Below are 18,959 nucleotides of genomic sequence, written 5' to 3' on the forward strand. Positions count from 1 at the left end.
TGATGGACAGAGCAGCTGCAGAGCTCCTATTTCAGAGCACACGGCCAGTGGGATTAACTACTTGGATTACCCGGCAGGATGCAGCTAAATATGATGCAGTTTTTGTAAAGCACGTTCTCTTAAAAATATCAAAGAGCAGACAAGATCGTATGAACCAGCAAACAGTTATCACAGCACAAAGCAAAAGTAAATGCTCACAGAGGTGGACGAACACCAAGACTGTTCTCCCCGGGCACCTGCTGAACTTGGTGAACTTGAATTGCAGCTTTCGTAACCTGTCGGAGAGACAGAGCGAGACAAACTCCAGGGCCTGCCCAAGGGAGAGAGGTCTCCCCAGGACCCTCCGCCCCACACAGTGGGCCTCCAGAGGGCCACAGCCTCGGGGCACGGTGACCCAGACATAAGCCCAGCCCACCGCTCCTACCATCGGGACACTGTCTTACATTTCACTTGGGTGATTCAAAAGACTTCAAGCCATGGATACAAAGAGCCTCTGAGTGACAGTCTTTCAACGCAGTGACAGAAACCGATGCAGATCTTTTTTAGAGGAACACACCATCATTCTACCTCAATAATTCCCATAAATAACAGCCCAAGAGACGTGAGTGTGGAGACCATTACCCTATTCACCAGGCGGTTCTGTCTCTCCGCCTCAGAGAAATACAGCAGGAAGGTACTAGAGCTCTTCCTGCTTTGAAATTAGGCACAGCCCGTGACTCGCTTTGGCGGAGACCACGTGAATGGGAGTGATGTCTGCTAATTTCCTTTTGCACCGAGCTGAGCCGAGCCCATGTCCTTGGCCCACACCCTGCTGTGCAGCTTTGTGGTAGAGTAAATCTAGCATCAGCAGTGCTACCAGCCAGAGTTCTTGGGGAATCTGACCATCAGAGTCCTCTTAATGACCTCTCCAGGTCATAGAGCATGAGCAGGAAATAAACTCTAGTATCGTAAGATCTGGGAAACGTTGGGATCATTTATTACTGGAGTAACTTTAGCCTACTCTTACTGACACCAAAAAAAAAAAAAACTGAGAAAATATATTTCAGACCATTGCTACTAGGGTTGGTGGTTGTTAAGGTTTTTCAGTTTTGTTGCAAGTGGTTTTAAAATCAAGTAAATGTAGGATTAAAGATAACATCGAGATTGTGGCTTTCATACTGATTCCCATTCAGATCCCTTCTTCTCAGAGAAGAACATAATTACGTATATGTAATATTCACATAATGCAATAATTATAAAATGTTTTGATTTTATAAATGTGTGCATGAACCCAAGATGTTTTTTAGATCTGGGCATAAATGTGAACTGGTATTTTTCCATCAACATATTTAATAAGACATGCAATTAGTGTGTTTGACAGAACTTGGTCCAACCAAGAGATTCATTTTTTTTAAACCAGGTCTTTACTTGTTATCAGTTGGTTTAATCTAAACACTCACTAAAGAAATGGAAAAAAATCCTTAGACACATCCTTATTAGCAGACAAAACTTCCTAGCATTTATACCTATGCTGTTACATTGTATCAACTTTGGTTCCAAAGACCTTTGAGCTTTATGTCCAGCTGGAGACGGGGGTCATCTGGGAAGAAAAGCAAAAGGGACTACAGCAAAATTGGGTCCCCATGCAGCCCTGTGACAGGACCAAGCCAGGCCACTCATAGGATCTACCCTTAAGCATTCAGAGAAGAACTAGAAAAACGTTTAGCATGAGCTCAATCGTTTTGTGAGTGAGTTACTTCAGGTCTTGAGTTCTCTTTTGTATTGAGCTTGATTCCAAAGTCGCTTTCTGTAACTCCCTTCTGGCCACCAAAGCTCTTTCAGAATGAAGTTCCACGCCGAATCCTATGTCAGAGCTGTTAATGTAGGAATAACACACTGCCTTCAAAGACCCCAGGGCCAAGACTAAGAGAGGGGACCTCACTCTTCCCCATCAGAAACACATACTCCTCTGCCGGCCTCTTCCTGGCCTCCGGAATCCCTCTGTGCATCTCCTGCTGATGAATAAAAGCACTTCTGCTGCAGGACCTTACTCGGGCAACCTCTGCTCTGTGTCCTCATCTGCCCTGAATGGGTTATTCACTTCTAGGTTAATTATGTGTTGAGCAGCTACTGGGTGCTTCCTATGTGTCCCCCACAAGGAGCAGTTTAAAATGAAAATTCTTCAAAGTTGTTTACACCGCATGACCACAAGCTCATTGAGTGGAGATAATGGGCTGTGTGGAATCCTGGGGCTGGACTTCAGGCCAATTTCAGGGTGCGGTGAGGCCGATGCCACCCACAGTTGTTGAGGGTTGTGCCAGGACGAGAGTGGCCAGCCACACGGCTGCACAGAGGCTGCAACCCGCTGCCCAGCCAGCCCCTGCATGCCCCATCCGCCACCCTGAGAGTGAGCTGGGCTCTACACCAACGGTGGCTCGCAGGGGCCACACGGGCCCCGCTGGAGGCCTCAAGGGGGACAGGCTGGGGAAGGACCAGAAAAGTGGGATCTGCTATTAGATCCAAGGGGTAAATGTGAGACTCCCATGGGACGTGAAGGCCAGGTAGTGGGCAACTCGGGGTCACAAAGACCAATTGATAAAGGAAACTGACAGTCTACAAATGGCTCAAGATAGCGCCCAAAGACTTTCCTTTCTTTCTTCCCTTCCTTCCTTCCTTCCTTCCTTCTTCTTCCTCCCTCCCTCTGCTTCCCCTAGTCCTCCTCCTTCTTCCCCTCTTCTTCCCTCTTCCTCCTCCTCCCTTTCATCCCTCTCTTTTTCCTTCCTTCCAGTGCCAACCTGAGACCAGAAATGCAAATCCCAGGTTCAGTGCATAAGAGCGAAGCAAACACCCACTTTTCTAAAATCCTTGACATCCAAATGCCCGACGGAGCTCCTGTGCCTGTCTCACCTGCAAGACTGCAGATAGGTTTCCCGCCCACGCCCAGCTGGAGAGCAGCTCCCCTCGAAGCCCACCTCTGTCTCTGTGCTTCAGCTTGCGACACAGCGGCTGGAGCAATGACTCTGACCATTTATCAAGAACAGGCTTGGCCCTCGCTCTCCTCGGCCCCTTCCCCTCAGCACCCCATCCTCCCCAGAGCGGCTCCCCTCGTGGTCAGGGCCTCCTCGTGCTGACCACCCAGCCTGCGGAGCTCCTCCCACCCCAGCTCTGCCACGGCGGACCACGCACATCCCTGCTCCTGTGTCCCCTCCACTAACAATGGCTCTTGTCTCTCGCTGTCTTCTGCAGGTAGCAGCAAGCCAGACCCCACAACTAACCGATCAGCAACAAGGCCAGCAGGTGCAGATCTGAGATTATTATGAGAACCAAATACAAATAGGTTGCATTTTCCCTAGGTCTCCGGTGACAAACTGAATTCTTGCTTTCTTTTCTGTGTAGAAAATAGATGTTAAGTACCACCCAGCCCCCCAGCCAAGTGACTAAAATCACTGTCAGTTCAACACTGCCAGACTGGTGCTGTGCTTTAATCTTCGCTTTTGAAAATTCTGATGGTTGCAATCGGTGAAAATACCACCAGCATGCTGACCCTTCCTGATACAACACATCTGCATGCACACACAGCTCACATACACAGGTGCACACCCAGGCATGGGTGGACGTGCACATCCTCATCTGAATTCCCTCTCCCACTCTCAGGCCTGGGCCGTGGGTCCCTGCATTCCTTGCCCCATGCAGCCCCTTCTCCAGCCCTTGACCAGAGTGAACTGGGGAATGAGTCTCGACCTGGGTACTCAAGGGCATGGGGCAGCAAGGCCTTTGAATCTTGAAGCTGTGGCCTCCCCATCCTGAGCAGTAGGAAAGGAGTCAGAATGCAGAATGCAGTTTCCTAGGGGCCACTCAGGAAGTAAACTTCGCTTGCCCAGCACTTGCTGTGTGTCAGGCACTGGGTTCACCTTGACCCACATATTTCCGGTCTGCCTTTTTTTTTTTTTTTTGGTACCGGGGATCGAACTCGGGTCCTTGCGCTTGTGCAACAGGCGGCGAAACCACTGAGCTAAATCCCCAGCCCTGTCCATCTTTTTTTTAAATTTTTTTAAAGCAGTGAGATGGCCATTATTCTCTCTATTTTACAGCTTTAAGAAATGGAAGCTCAGAAGAGCCCAGTAACACACGGAGGGCTTGGATCCAGACAGCTACAGCTCAGATTGAAACTACGGAGCCACTTGCAAACCCAAGATTTCACCAACTCTTGATTTATGTCCTCTTCTCCTTTTAATCATTTTAAAGCTTTAAACACATGCGTTCAGGGCCACCACGGGGTCACACAAAGTGCTGTCCCACGCACACATCTTGTATGCCAGCCAACGGCCGCTGCTGACCCCCGGCTTGAATTTCTTGTAAACTCACCGTCCACTGGGAAGTCTGCAAACTATCCCTGGTCCCTGCCTCCCAGACCCACTCGTGTTCCTGCAGGCAAGAAAAGCAAGCGTGCCAGAAGGCAGCCTCCGCACACCACTGCGGCCGGGCCCGTCCGCCTGGCACATGCCCTGCACGAGGCGTCCGCTTGGCTTTCGCGACGCCCACAGCTTTCACAACGCAAAAGCTTTCAGTTTTGCAACGCCATAGCCTGAGCGGATCTGCTAGGGTTTGAGCAATTCTTGTCGCTTCTGGCACTTCTTGGCTGATTTTGCAGGTTTTGGTAAGAAATGTGAGCCACTGTTAGGTGTCATGGATTCCTCTTGAAACAAAACAGAACAACACATTTGACTCATTCTTGTCAGCAGCAACCCCAAAGCTTGTCAACACTCCCAAAGGGCAGCAATCAGCCCGTGCTCTTCACTCTTCTAAGGTTCCCTTGTCGACTGGAAATATGGTCAGGTCCTGCCCAGCACCCGGGAGCCCCACACCCCAGCCAGCTCCCCCCTGGCTCTCCCTCTTGCCTGGCTGCTGCCTCTGCCAGGAATGCTCCTTCCTTCCGGGCTGTTTCTTCTCATTGTTCACCTCAGCCTCTCAGCTCAAATGTTTCTCCCGGAGAAACCATGGTAACTAACATCACCCAGCTCTGCACCATTACCTGCTTTGCTGTCCTCTTGGTGCTTATGCAGGCCAGCAGGTGACGTGTGGGGAAGGCTGTCCCCTGGAGGTAATCAAAGACTGTGCATTAGGGGCAAATGAACCTTCCACCTGATGGAAAACACTGACCCAAGACAGCCACTTTTGGAATTCATGAGAGAAACAATTGTAATTTTCATGCCAGAATAAGAGTTTATTACGAGGACTCAAGGGTTTGTCTTGCATCACAAACACCAAAAATTGTGACAAATATTAATTCCAGCTATGTTCTATTTCACACACACGCCCATCACCTGTACCGTACTTCACAGAATTGTTTTCAAATCACATCGAGGAAGTTGTGTTAAAGCAAAACAGGTTATACAAAGGTGTCGTCCTAGGCTTGATCCTGTTGCAGGTTTCTCTGCGGGACTCAGAAGACAGACTGCAATGTCTCATGCTCTCAGAAGGAGCTATGGGACGCAGAGCAAGGCTGGCTCTGACCCCTGCAAGCCGGTGCTATGGTCACAGTGGACAATGGTGACACAGCATGGAGCTGAGATGCGACTGAAGCCCTCATCCCCCTCCTGGCAGCAGAGCCACTAGTGCCCAAAAGGGCCGCAAGGCCCACACCGAGGCCGTGTGATGCAGGGGTTGGCGACACAGGGCCCAGTGAGCTTGTCACAGGCATTGCTGGTAGTGCAGGTGTTGCAGGGCAGCCTGGGGACAGACAATCATCGGGGCCAGTTAGAATAAAATGAGGAAAAGAAGGAGGAAGACACTAAAAGCACTTTGTGTCCAAACATTGCTCTCCCTTGGAGGACTCCAGCCAAGACCTGGAAACCAGAAGTCCATGTCCACCATGAGGACCAGGCAGCCCCACGGCGACCTCGTGTGTGCAGGGAAAGCTCCACGCCCCACTCACCTGCAGTCCTCGCTCTCCAGCAGGCCCCGGTACGTGTTGATCTCGCACTCCAGCCGCGCCCGCACGTCCAGCAGCACCTGGTACTCCTGGTTCTGCCGCTCCAGGTCAGCCCGGATCTCCGCCAGCTGCGCCTCCACACTGCCGATCAGGCCCTGCACCTGTGACAGCTGTGAACCGTAGCGGGCCTCGCTCTCGTTCAGCGTGTTCTCCAGCGAGTTTCTCTGTGGGGGACAAGGACGTCAGGGGCCGCTCCATCCCGGCTCCTCCAGGGCCCCGGAGAGGTCCCAGCTTGGAGACCCAAGGCAGCGCCTGGCACAAAGGGCACCAGCGCCTCCCCTCCCGGCCCTGGCTCCCCGCACGAACCCCAAACGCACCAGGTTGTGCTGGGCCTGCAGCTCGATCTCCAGGGCATTGACTGTGCGTCTCAGCTCGATGATCTCCGCCTGGTAGGACTGCAGCTGCTCTGAGCTCGACACCACCTGCTTGTTCAGCTCCTCGGTCTGCAATAGCCCAGGGAGTACGGGGTCAGACGCTGCCTTCGGGGCCCTGGGGGCTGGGGACCCGTGTGTCGGGAGCTCAGGCACCCACCTGCGTGGTGTACCACTCCTCCACCTCCCTTCGGTTGGTCTCCACCACGGCCTCGTAAGTGCTCCTGACTTCGTTGAGCACGCGGTTCAGATCCACGGAGGGCGCAGCGTCCACCTCTATGTTGAGGCGGTCCCCGAGCTGGCAGCGCAGGGTGTTGACTTCCTGTGAAGGAGAAGGAAGTGTTAAAAAGTAACCAGTGACCTTGGTGTGCTCGGTGAAGTCATACAATTCTGCTTCTGGTGATTCTTGAGCGCTCAAAGACCTCCCTTCCCTCTCTCCTCTCCATGACCAGGTTCTACCGAGCAACTAAACTCCATACTCGTCCTCTACCAACCCCTCTGTTTGGAGAACAGCTTCCTGGGCTAAGTGAGCCCATGGCGGTTGAAAGCAGGTCCCTGCAAGCCCCGTCCTGTCAGGAACTTCACCTGCTCGTGGTTCTGCTTGAGCGACAGCAGCTCCTCCTTCAGCAACTCCACCTGCGCCTCCAGGTCGGCCCTGCACAGGGTCAGCTCATCCAGGATCCTGCGCAGGCCGTTGATGTCCGACTCCACCAGATGCCGCAGGGACAGCTCGGTCTCGTACCTGTGACCACAGGAGGCTCACGCTCAGGCTGGGCAGCAACACAACCTGGCCCTGGCCCTGCTCTGCTTTGGTTTGTCAGATGATGAGGAATTGGTGTTGCTAAGTTTTCGGGCAATCCCATTCCTTTAGGTTTTCAGTACCCAGCAGTCTGTCCTGGAGGAAAATTCTCTGGTAATTATTTTCCTACAGAACTGGTGGGTTGAGGAAGATGAAAGCCCACAAGCTGAAAGGTTTCCAGAATGAATACGCTTCTCCTGTTCTCACGATTGAGGTCTGGGCACAGTAGGACTTCAGAGACCTGAGCTGTCTGCACTGACACAAGGCATGACTGGAGGCCATCACTTCACAGAGGAGCAGGAGGAGCAGGAGGAGGAAGGACAGTGAGTCCGGGAGAGGGGAGCCCGAGGCTACACAGCAAGAACTCTGCGGATCTTAGGGAGCTGTCTGGGGAGAGCTCGGTCAGCGTTTGTCAGCGCTGACAACAGTGCCCCACTGGCCACTCACTTGGTCCTGAAGTCGTCGGTGGCCAGCTTGGCGTTGTCCACCTCCACCACCAGCCGGGCGTTCTCAGCCTTGTTGCACAGGATCTGGGAGGCAGAAGTTGCTTAGTGAGGATGGAAACAAATGTGAGCCCATCAGCTTCTTTCTTTTCCATGAAGGGGAAGGGGAAGGGAAAGGGAAAGGCTGGAAAGACAGGAGCAGAGAAGCAAGGTCCCCTTCTCCACCCCCGGAGGAGGATCAGCCCAGCTCCCTCGCTGGGAGACGGCAGCCAGGCCTACTTTCTGCTGCAGCTCCTCGATGGTGCGGAAGTAGGACTGGTAGCTGGGGCACAGCAAGGGCTCCTGCTGCTGGTTGCGCTCCTGGATGCGCCTCTCCAGCTCGCAGTTCTCCCGCTCCAGCTGCCGCACCTTCTCCAGGTAGCTGGCCAGCCGGTCGTTCAGGAACTGCATGGTCTCCTTCTCGCTGCTGTTGAAGGAGCCCTCGCAGAACCAGTTGCAGCTGCCCACATTGGCAGGGATGTTGCAGGCCCCGGGCAGGGTGCAGCCGTGGCAGCTGGGAGGCACGCAGGGCCGGGAGGAGCAGCTGGTGCGGCAGCTCAGGGCGGGCAGGCAGCAGTTGTAGGGCATGGTGCCGAGGGAGGCAGGTGCCGGGCTGTAGATGGATCCAAGCTCTCCACCCCACAGCGTTATGGGACTCCTTCCTCAGGCAGCCTTTATACCCCTCTGTGGAGGGTGTGGACCTGTCCAGCAGCCCTATTTTGGCTCATTTGGTGATGGTCAAAGCCCTTCCCTCCGCTTGTTATGTGTTTCCTCCACAGAGTCCCTCACCTCATAAAAGGCTTTGCCAGGGCTTCTCCCAAAGTCAGGACCCCTTGCGGTGCACGTCATGAAGTCAGAGCTTCACGGAGTGACTTCAAAGACCTGCACTCATGAAAGCCCCGGCCCTCATCAGCAGGTGTGCCTGTTGCGGGACGGGCCAGCTGCTCTGCCTCCTGGAAGGAGGGCCCTGGTCCTTGGCCAGCCTTGCCTCTCCTGGAAGAAATGGAAAAGCAGAGGTCTTTCCCAGGTATCTTTTCCTAGGTCCAATTCCCAAGTGCTTCTCAAAAAGCAAGGGGCCCCTCTGGGACAATTCAAGTAACCTGGCTCCGGGTGGCCCTGTCGCCCTGGTGTATTCGTGATGATGTCCATGGACGGACAACAGCTCGGCACTAGGGTCGTGACTCATGCAGACCAGCTCGGGCCTGTGAGGAGCAGACGGTGGGCTGTGCTCTGGTGCGAAGAGGCCTGAGCTTGTGTGAGGGCCTGCACTGCCCCTCGCTGGTGCTGGACACATTTCACATATGTGATCTTAGCAACGCCTTCACCGCAACCCGGCAAGACAAATCATGCAACTCCCGCCTTGCAGATGACAAAGCCTGGCCCGGCGGGCAGGACATAGAAAGTCAGGACGCTAGATTCCCACACGGATCTTTCCATCAGGCCGCGCTGCCGGACCCTACGTGGCCCTCTCTCCTCTCTAAGCTGCCGTCCACCTGGAGCAGGGCATCACCGTGACCTACAGGTCCGCCTCTCTCCGTCTGAGTCCCCTGGAGGCCGAGGCGGGCCAGCTTCATCTCAGGGCTCGGCTGGATGGGCATGAGTCGGATGGGTGGAGAGGTGAGCAAGAGAGGACAGCCTGAGGCAGGGGGTGACGTGACAAGTGAAGGGCCCGGATCTTGGGGACTGGGGGTCCCAGGAGTGGATTCCTGCTGGGACAGGGAGGCTTCCAAGAAGCAGACAGAGAGACATGGGAGGGGCCCCAATATGAGCCTAGCGAGGGACTTCAGTGAGCCACGTCGGTGCCGCCCGCTGGGAAGGGAGGGCATGAGAGGAAGCGCTAGGAAACACAGCTGTCAGGGAGGTCACGGGTGGCTGTGGCGGCAGCTAAAGGGCTCGGTCCTCCGTGCAAGGTGACTTCCTGAGCCCGAGTGTGGGAGCCACAGGCTGGTTTACGAACAGTTTCAGTGAACATCTATCGGCTTTACACACACGAAGGACAGGCTAAGCATGGAGTGACCAGCAAGGAGGTGAACACAGCAGTCCAGGCTAGGGGTTCCTACAAGGGGTCCAAAGGAGCCTGTCTCTGGCAGGGACGAGAGTGACAGATAAAAGTTTAGTGTCCGTGCAAGTTAGAGAAACAGACCGAGTGAGAGAGGGCAGAGCAGTGTGGGCTGAGGGCCACACCCTGGGGAACTCTGAAGAAATGGGGAATGTGAGAAGCAGGGAGGAGAACGAGTCCTCGGATCCCAGAAGGGCAGGGCAGAGAGCTGGTGAAAGAGGGCCGATGTCGGAACTGCCCCTCACGGCCAAGGGCCGCATGCAGTCAGGACCCTCTGAAGGTCAGACTGGTGTCCCTGCTGTGTTCCTGAGGAAATGCCACAGGAACTCCCTACACTGAGATTTCAGACATCTGTGACTTGTGGAAGTGAGGGAACAACCCATCTAAACACCTGGTTAGAAAGCCTGTGAGCTTGGGTCCCAGGAACCCGACTTTCGTAACTGGAGTGTGCATAGAACAGTTTATAGATGCCAGCTTGTTTGAACCGGATGATTCACAGCAGTTTACGATTTAGGAACAATTATCCAAGAAGCATAAGCAATATGAGCTGCCCATGCCTATGACCTTGTGTTTCGTTGCAAGACATAAAATGTGTCTTATTGGATGTCCTGGAGGGAGAGGCATGAGGACAAAGTCCCAGCGTGTGCTGGGGGTGGGCATGGCCCAGGAAGGGGAGGCGCTCGCTAGCCTGACAGGAGACGGCAGGCAGGGCTCAGCGGGATGCACCCCAGCAGACACCAGCTGCTCAGAGACGGCCGCCCAGGTGAGAGGCCAGATTTCTTTGTGTTTACACTTAACGTCTCCCTTCCTCCTCTCTGCCTCTAATGTAGACCCCAAATGCCAGCCAAGACAGTCAAAAGAGCAAAGGAAAATCTTGGAGCGAGAAAGACATCAGTGATCTCAATGGGCATCTCAGTCATGCTCTCCTTGTTTTACCAACAAGAAAACTAGGCTCAGAGTGAAGAAAGACATGGCCACTCAGGTCACGTCATCCAGCCCAAACCCCCAGATCCCAGCCTCATCTCCACACTGCACGAATGATGAATAATTTCACAATCTGATCTGCTGTTAACCACGGGCAGAAACCAAAGACAGAAAGGAAAAAGAAGAACCTAAACAGGAGAACAAAATCTTGTCATTCACAGGTATGTTCTGTTGGAGAAGAATCAAGGATTCATGTGGGAAGAGCAAGTTGAGTCCAGCAACATTAAATTGCCTTCTGTCTCCCTGAGCTCAATTCTAAACCAATGTTACAATCAAAGCCCAACAATTGGGAGCAATTTAGACACAATTACATCCCATCGATATAGAATCACGTGCTGGCAGTTTGGAGCAGCTTAGAATAACAATCTGTTAAACAATGCTGATCTTATTCAATAGCAATATTTTCCCCCCCCAAAAAAGTACACAAGTAGTCATAACAAAATTTAACATTGTATTATTTTAACAATGAGCACAATTGAGAGATTTAAAAGAACCACGTTATGTGATAACACCAGATGCTTTTTGGTACCAGGGATTGAACTCAGGTCCTTGTGGGGATCGAACTCCAGTCCTTGAGCTTGTGCAACAGGCAGCGAAACCACTGAGCTAAATCCCCGGCCTGACACCAGATGCTTTTACATGTCAAGAACAGGAAAGTTTTTTTCCTTCTCTATATTTTTTTAATTCATTCCAAATATTTTTGAAAAGTGTATTACTTCTGTACAAGAAAACAATATAAAACTTCCTTTAAAAATTGCAAAAGGAAATGCTTACAGTGCTTCTAAAGAAGTAATGGGCTGATGGGGGAAAAAATAAGAACTAAGATACATCATGTTCGGGTACAAACACCCAGTGATAAATGTAAATGTATTGTATACCTAAAATGTACCAATAAATAAATAAATAAATAAGAAGTAATGGGCTGTAAGAAGGAGCAAGCCCAGGCTCCTAGTCCACTGTAATCACTGCACTGCCCTCGGCTTGTTACCTGGGCGGGGGAGCCGGTGCTTGGATTGGAACTCACAGCCCTGTGGTAACTGATGACTTTCCCAAGTCCCAAGGTGAGCAGTGAAGAAGTGGTAGAGAAAACCCCGACTGCCTGTGGCTCGGGAATTTACTGGCATGGGCGTGAGGTGCAGGTGAGAGGGAAGCCACACCTGGAGAGATCTCTGCTCGTCCACCTTCCGAGGGGACCTGTGTTAAGCCGCCTCACTCTGAGCTACGTCCTTACACCGGACAGTGAACCTCGTTTCTCCCTGGATGTAGGATCTGAGGCAGAGGAAACCCGGGACCTCAACAGAGACCTGCTGCAGCGTCTCATCATTTCTTCCAAGCCTCTCGTTTGACAAATAGAATGACTTCGATGCCACCGGAGACAAGACTTACCCGAGCTCCCGGGGGGAGTTTGTGAAACAGTCTCAACTGGAAAAGCATAAATTGGGTCAGAGAAATGGGGGACCCACACAGTCTTCAGTCTTTACACGAGGATTAGAGCTGGGACAACCAAAAACTGTAGGTCCCTCAAAAGACGCCATCCTTAGGGGCAGGTGGGCTCGAAAACTCCCTACCATAGGAAGATTCTTTTCAACTGAAATATCTCTTGCTGGACTCGAGATTTCAAATGGTAAATTCCCTTCAAACTCACTGAACCACGTGTTAGCCTGCATATCACGGTGATTGGGGCTTGAACCTATGCTACTCACATGAATAAAGAATCCCCATGCTAATCAACTAACAGATCACACAGGGAAAGAAATAATTCATGATCAGCAAGGAAAGCAAGACACAAGAAGCAGAAGAGTAAAGCCAAAAACCTTAAATAATATGTTTAAAGAGATTATTGGACAAAATTAATTAAAACAGTAAGTTGGCCATGCTGCAAAAAGAAGTCATGGTTTCATTTAAAAATCACACAGAAATTCTGCAAATGAAAAATATAACTTAAAATATAAATTTTTTTTAAAAGGTCACTTGCCACTTCAATAAGTCAAGAAGTTTTTGATGTCAGCTATGTTGTTCAAGGTGCTGAATTTCTTCTCGGCTTCTGCTGAACTAAGAGAATCCTAACAAAAAGCTGGGTCCTGGCTTGCATTATCCTACTGGACGCTTTGGGATAGTAAATACCTCTCCTCCGGATGAAGTCACAGCAATTATGGTCACGTGTAATATTGTCGTATTATCTATTACACAGGGCCATGTGTGTGTGTGTGTGTGTGTGTGTGCGCGCGCGCGCGCGCGCGCGCGTTGTGGTTTTGTTACTTTTTTCATCAAATGACAAAGCTACTTTTGGGGATTTTTATTTTGTTTTGTTTTTTGAAACAAGGTCTCACCATGTAGTTCAAGCTGGCCTTGAACTCATTATGTAGCCTAGGCTGACCTCGAACTCACAGCGATCCTCCTTCCTCAGCCTCCCAAGTGCTGGGATTACAGGCATGCACCACCACACCTAGCTGACCAACATACTTTTATAAAGTTAACATCTCTTAATAGCTTTTTGGCCAGGCGTTGATGTTTATTTTGTTGGTTTCCTAATGGAATATCACATTTATTCATTTCTATTAAGATATAGAATACATATTTCTGTTTCATCATTCTCCTTACTTTTACATATTCAATCACTGTATCAAAATATTATTACTTTTAATAACTTAAGTATTCCTTTCTTATAAATCCCATCATTGCTATCTCTCCTACAACCCACTAGTAAGATAAATAAGAACTTAGTTTAAAACTTCTAAGATAGGCAAAGGAGCTGAGTGGACATTTCTCCAGAACAGATATATAAATAGCCAATAAGTACATGAAAAGATCAACATCACTAATCACTAAGGAAATGCAATCAAAAGAGACACCACTCACATGTACAAGGATGGGCATGATTTTTCTTTTCTTTTTCTTTTTTTTTGGTACCGGGGATCGAACTCAGGTCCGTGCACTTGCACAGCAGGTGGTGAAACCACTGAGCTAAATCCCTGGGCCTTTTCTTTTCTTTTTTACAAAACAGAACAACACAAGTGTATGTAAGGCTGTGTAAAAATTGGGGCCCTTATATACAGTCAGCGAGAATGTCAAATGGAGCTACCACTATGGAAAACAGTGTCGCAGTTACTCAAAATTATAAGCATAGAGTTACTAGCTAGCAATTTTACTCCTAGGTATATACAGAAAATAATTGATAATATATAGTTCATCCACAGTAAAACTTAAACATAAATGTTTATAGCAGCATTATTCTAATAACCCAAAAGAGAAAACAACCCAAATGTCCAATGGCCATAGTGTGTGTCACATGTTACAATGTGGATGAACTTTGACACATTAGCCCTTTTGAAATAAAACTAGTCATGCAATACCACATGACATACAGTCCGTCCATGAGCGATGTCCCGAATAGGTAGATCGGGAGACATGCTTGCCCAGGCCCAAGCCATTGAGAGAATGGAAAGTGACTGCTAATGACTACAAGGTCTCCTTGGGAGTTGTTAAGACAATCTAAACTTGCAGTTATGGTTGTAATTGCGGGAATATTCAGAATCGCTGGGCATGGTGGCACATGCGTATATTCCTAGTATTCTAGGAGGCTAATATAGGAAGATTGCAAGGTTGAGCCCAGCCTGGGAAAATTAGCCGGGCCCTGTCTCAGAATAAAACAGAAAAAAGGGCTGGGGGTGGAGCCTAATGCTCCTGGACTCAATTCCCAGGACTACAAAAACATTTTCAAAATCATTTAAATTTACATTTAATACAGGTCAGTTTTAGGTATATGCATAATATATGTATGGTATATTAGTTATATGTCAGTGAATCTGTTTTTTAAAAAAGAATTCAGGAGAGAATGAAGAGAATAACACAGAAGTAATATTCCTAAATCCTCGGCCCTGCTCTTGGCATTTTGATTGGGACTGTATTGAATCTGTATAACAGCTTGGGAGTCTGGCCACTTTGACAATACTTACTACGCAGAGGAGCACTTTGAGGACAAACACGAAGGAGAATCATGTCTGTGTGCAGGAGGAAAGTTTATTGGGAGATGTGGGGAAGATCAAGAAGAGCAGAAACAGTTGAGGGAACCACAGCCCACCACCCAAGGCCCTTCACAGCTCAGGCCTCTTGGTCCACCAAACACAGGCAGGAGACAGGGACCTGGCCACAGAGGTCCCTGCAGCAGAGGCTCAGAGCCAGGCCACAGTCCTGGGCATCCATCCTCCTTCCAGGACACGACTCATGGCGATGCTGGCCACAGGGTAGAGAGGTGGAGCAGTCCCCGGGGTCTCTCTGTCTTCATGAGGTCCTCCTCCTGGCCCTGGGCTACCTAGCACCCGAAGGTGTTGCAGGGCCCGCAGCGGGAGCGGGAAATACAAGGATTGGCAATGCAGGGCCCGATGGGCTTCTCACAGGCGGTGGTGGTGGCGCAGGGGTTGCAGGGCAGCCTGGAGCACAGGAGGATTGGATCATCAGAGGAGAAAGCTCCTTCCAAAGCAGGAGGGGTCAAACCGGACAGGCTGGGATACACAGAACCTGCTCCCTGACGCCTGAGGGACCCCAGTCCTCTTCCTACAAAGCCCAGAGGCAGTGGCAGAAAAAAGGAGGATGCCAGTCTTTGCCCTGTAGCCCTAGAGGTGTGGGGAGTCACTTTGTCCCTCTAAGCCTTAGCCTCACACCTATAAAATGGGATTGTGCTATCCAACACGTACAGGTGAATATTCCAAAACATTGTGTTCAGAAAAATGCTGTGCGAGCCAACAAGTGAAGTGTCCTATCAGCTCCTGGGCCATTTCCCCTGATGCTCAAGGCCCACCTGGAAGATTGTTATGACTCCCACTGTGCCTGCATCCATGATTCCAACAGGGATCAATGAAAACAATCGATTTCCAGGTTTAGGTGAAATCAGAGTGGTGATTGTCCCAGTTTTGTTTCCCTTTTTGATGTCACCAGCCATGCCTGAAGTTGCAAAGCTGAATTTACCCATCAGCAGCAGAAGGATCACCAGTAGGGACCAGTCATCGGTCTCTCTTTAGAGAGAGAAAAGACCTCTAGCCCCGGTAATGCTAGCGATAAACAACCCTATACTTCCCCTGCACTGTGCAAAACTCCAGTCTCTGTAGACACATTGTATCACGACTTGATCTGCAAAGCCACTGCTCCGTTCTTTGGTAAAAGTGAGCAGGTGCCCTCCCAGGGGTCGCCATTGCTGCACTCACTTGCAGTCCTCGCTGTCCAGCAGGCCCCGGTACGTGTTGATCTCGCACTCCAGCCGCGCCCGCACGTCCAGCAGCACCTGGTACTCCTGGTTCTGCCGCTCCAGGTCAGCCCGGATCTCCGCCAGCTGCGCCTCCACACTGCCGATCAGGCCCTGCACCTGTGACAGCTGTGAGCCGTAGCGGGCCTCGCTCTCGTTCAGCGTGTTCTCCAGCGAGTTTCTCTGTGGGGGACAAGGACGTCAGGGGCCGCTCCATCCTGGCTCCTCCAGGGCCCCGGAGAGGTCCCAGCTTGGAGACCCAAGGCAGCGCCTGGCACAAAGAGCGCCACTGCCTCCCCTCCCGGCCCTGGCTCCCCACAGGAACCCCAAACGCACCAGGTTGTGCTGGGCCTGCAGCTCGATCTCCAGGGCATTGACTGTGCGTCTCAGCTCGATGATCTCCGCCTGGTAGGACTGCAGCTGCTCTGAGCTCGACACCACCTGCTTGTTCAGCTCCTCGGTCTGCAATAGCCCAGGGAGTACGGGGTCAGACGCTGTCTTCGGGGCCGTGGGGGCTGGGGACCCGTGTGTCGGGAGCTCAGGCGCCCACCTGTGTGGTGTACCACTCCTCCACCTCCCTGCGGTTGGTCTCCACCACGGCCTCGTAAGTGCTCCTGACTTCGTTGAGCACGCGGTTCAGATCCACGGAGGGCGCAGCGTCCACCTCTATGTTGAGGCGGTCCCCGAGCTGGCAGCGCAGGGTGTTGACTTCCTGTGAAGGAGAAGGAAGTGTTAAAAAGTAACCAGTGACCTTGGTGTGCTCGGTGAAGTCATACAATTCTGCTTCTGGTGATTCTTGAGCGCTCAAAGACCTCCCTTCCCTCTCTCCTCTCCATGACCAGGTTCTACCGAGCGACTAAACTCCATACTCGTCCTCTACCAACCCCTCTGTTTGGAGAACAGCTTCCTGGGCTAAGTGAGCCCATGGCGGTTGAAAGCAGGTCCCTGCAAGCCCCGTCCTGTCAGGAACTTCACCTGCTCGTGGTTCTGCTTGAGCGACAGCAGCTCCTCCTTCAGCGACTCCACCTGCGCCTCCAGGTCGGCCCTGCACAGGGTCAGCTCATCCAGGATCCTGCGCAGGCTGTTGATGTCCGACTCCACCAGATGCCGCAGGGACAGCTCGGTCTCGTACCTGTGACCACAGGAGGCTCACGCTCAGGCTGGGCAGCAACACAACCTGGCCCTGGCCCTGCTCTGCTTTGGTTTGTCAGATGATGAGGAATTGGTGTTGCTAAGTTTTCGGGCAATCCCATTCCTTTAGGTTTTCAGTACCCAGCAGTCTGTCCTGGAGGAAAATTCTCTGGTAATTATTTTCCTACAGAACTGGTGGGTTGAGGAAGATGAAAGCCCACAAGCTGAAAGGTTTCCAGAATGAATACGCTTCTCCTGTTCTCACGATTGAGGTCTGGGCACAGTAGGACTTCAGAGACCTGAGCTGTCTGCACTGACACAAAGCATGACTGGAGGCCATCACTTCACAGAGGAGCAGGAGGAGCAGGAGGAGGAAGGACAGTGAGTCCGGGAGAGGGGAGCCCGAGGCTACACAGCAAGAACTCTGCCGGATCTTAGGGAGCTGTCTGGGGAGAGCTCGGTCAGCGTTTGTCAGCGCTGACAACAGTGCCCCACTGGCCACTCACTTGGTCCTGAAGTCGTCGGTGGCCAGCTTGGCGTTGTCCACCTCCACCACCAGCCGGGCGTTCTCAGCCTTGTTGCACAGGATCTGGGAGGCAGAAGTTGCTTAGTGAGGATGGAAACAAATGTGAGCCCATCAGCTTCTTTCTTTTCCATGAAGGGGAAGGGGAAGGGAAAGGGAAAGGCTGGAAAGACAGGAGCAGAGAAGCAAGGTCCCCTTCTCCACCCCCGGAGGAGGATCAGCCCAGCTCCCTCGCTGGGAGACGGCAGCCAGGCCTACCTTCTGCTGCAGCTCCTCGATGGTGCGGAAGTAGGACTGGTAGCTGGGGCACAGCAAGGGCTCCTGCTGCTGGTTGCGCTCCTGGATGCGCCTCTCCAGCTCGCAGTTCTCCCGCTCCAGCTGCCGCACCTTCTCCAGGTAGCTGGCCAGCCGGTCGTTCAGGAACTGCATGGTCTCCTTCTCGCTGCTGTTGAAGGAGCCCTCGCAGAACCAGTTGCAGCTGCCCACATTGGCAGGGATGTTGCAGGCCCCGGGCAGGGTGCAGCCGTGGCAGCTGGGAGGCACGCAGGGCCGGGAGGAGCAGCTGGTGCGGCAGCTCAGGGCGGGCAGGCAGCAGTTGTAGGGCATGGTGCCGAGGGAGCAGAGCTCTGAGAATCAGCTTCAAAACCTGATTTCTTGTCTCTGGTATGAGCCCTGGTCCTCTGCCCAGCTTTATATGCTGTCAGTAGTGGGTGTGATGACCCCATAAAACATTGTCCCTTTTGCCCTCTTTACTGATTTCTCCATGTGTTATTTAGCCACCTCACAGGAGTCCTTTACCTCTTAAAATATTTTAACTCGGGCTTCTTGCTGAGTCAGGGCTCCTCCCCACTAGTGCCACTTAGTCTAATAAGAGCATCATGGTTTGACTTCAAAGTGACCAGCGTTGCCAATAGCAGCACTTATACAGAGTTTCAGGGAAGCGCTCCCCTGTCCTCCAGAGGTCGGGACACGTATGTATGCCTCTTTCTTCTGCAGAAGGAAAGGTTTGCGCCTTATCCAGCTCCTACTCAGTTAGAGCTCTGTGGGAAAACCACCTAAGAGACCCCTCTGGAGGTCAGATTATTTCATGAGGAATCCAGGAAGCTGAGACCAGAGAAGACTTCCAAGGCCATCCGACTCGATGTCCCTTTGCCATTCCATCCCATCTGGTGGTGATGGCTCCACTGTCCTCCTGGGGCTGGAAGCACTCAGTCCACCACTCAGTCTTTCCAAGGGAATTGAGAAAACTAACATGGGGGGCACCTGCTATGCATGAAGCGCTGTGCTCTGTGCCTGCACAATGTGGCTCTATAACCGGCGATGGCTCCTGCCTGCTTAGCCCCAACTGTGCCCAGGCCCTGTTGTGATGGGCTTCTCCTGTGCCTTGTACTTTTTAGTCC

At 51.8% G+C, this 18,959-nt stretch overlaps 2 protein-coding genes across 2 annotated transcripts; both read right to left on the minus strand.

The window, feature by feature from the left end:
* Positions 1–5,185: 5,185 nt before the first annotated feature.
* On the minus strand, positions 5,186–8,267 carry LOC101710019 (keratin, type I cuticular Ha3-I). Its single transcript, XM_004859402.3, has 7 exons — positions 7,864–8,267; positions 7,589–7,671; positions 6,928–7,084; positions 6,503–6,664; positions 6,289–6,414; positions 5,915–6,135; positions 5,186–5,709 (listed from the first exon to the last, which is right to left on the minus strand). The coding sequence occupies exons 1-7, from the start codon at positions 8,209–8,211 to the stop codon at positions 5,592–5,594; spliced, it is 1,215 nt and encodes a 404-aa protein (XP_004859459.2). The 5' UTR covers positions 8,212–8,267; the 3' UTR covers positions 5,186–5,591.
* A 6,401-nt stretch (positions 8,268–14,668) lies between these two features.
* On the minus strand, positions 14,669–18,233 carry LOC147821060 (keratin, type I cuticular Ha3-I). The gene is made up of 7 exons (XM_087202177.1): positions 17,818–18,233; positions 17,543–17,625; positions 16,881–17,037; positions 16,456–16,617; positions 16,242–16,367; positions 15,868–16,088; positions 14,669–15,096 (listed from the first exon to the last, which is right to left on the minus strand). The coding sequence occupies exons 1-7, from the start codon at positions 18,163–18,165 to the stop codon at positions 14,979–14,981; spliced, it is 1,215 nt and encodes a 404-aa protein (XP_087058303.1). The 5' UTR covers positions 18,166–18,233; the 3' UTR covers positions 14,669–14,978.
* Between the last annotated feature and the right edge of the window lie 726 nt (positions 18,234–18,959).

Source organism: Heterocephalus glaber, unplaced genomic scaffold, assembly GCF_053883595.1.
Source record: "Heterocephalus glaber isolate CG9 unplaced genomic scaffold, H.glaber_assembly_v1.0 deba00001773, whole genome shotgun sequence".
Lineage (NCBI taxonomy): Eukaryota > Metazoa > Chordata > Mammalia > Rodentia > Bathyergidae > Heterocephalus > Heterocephalus glaber.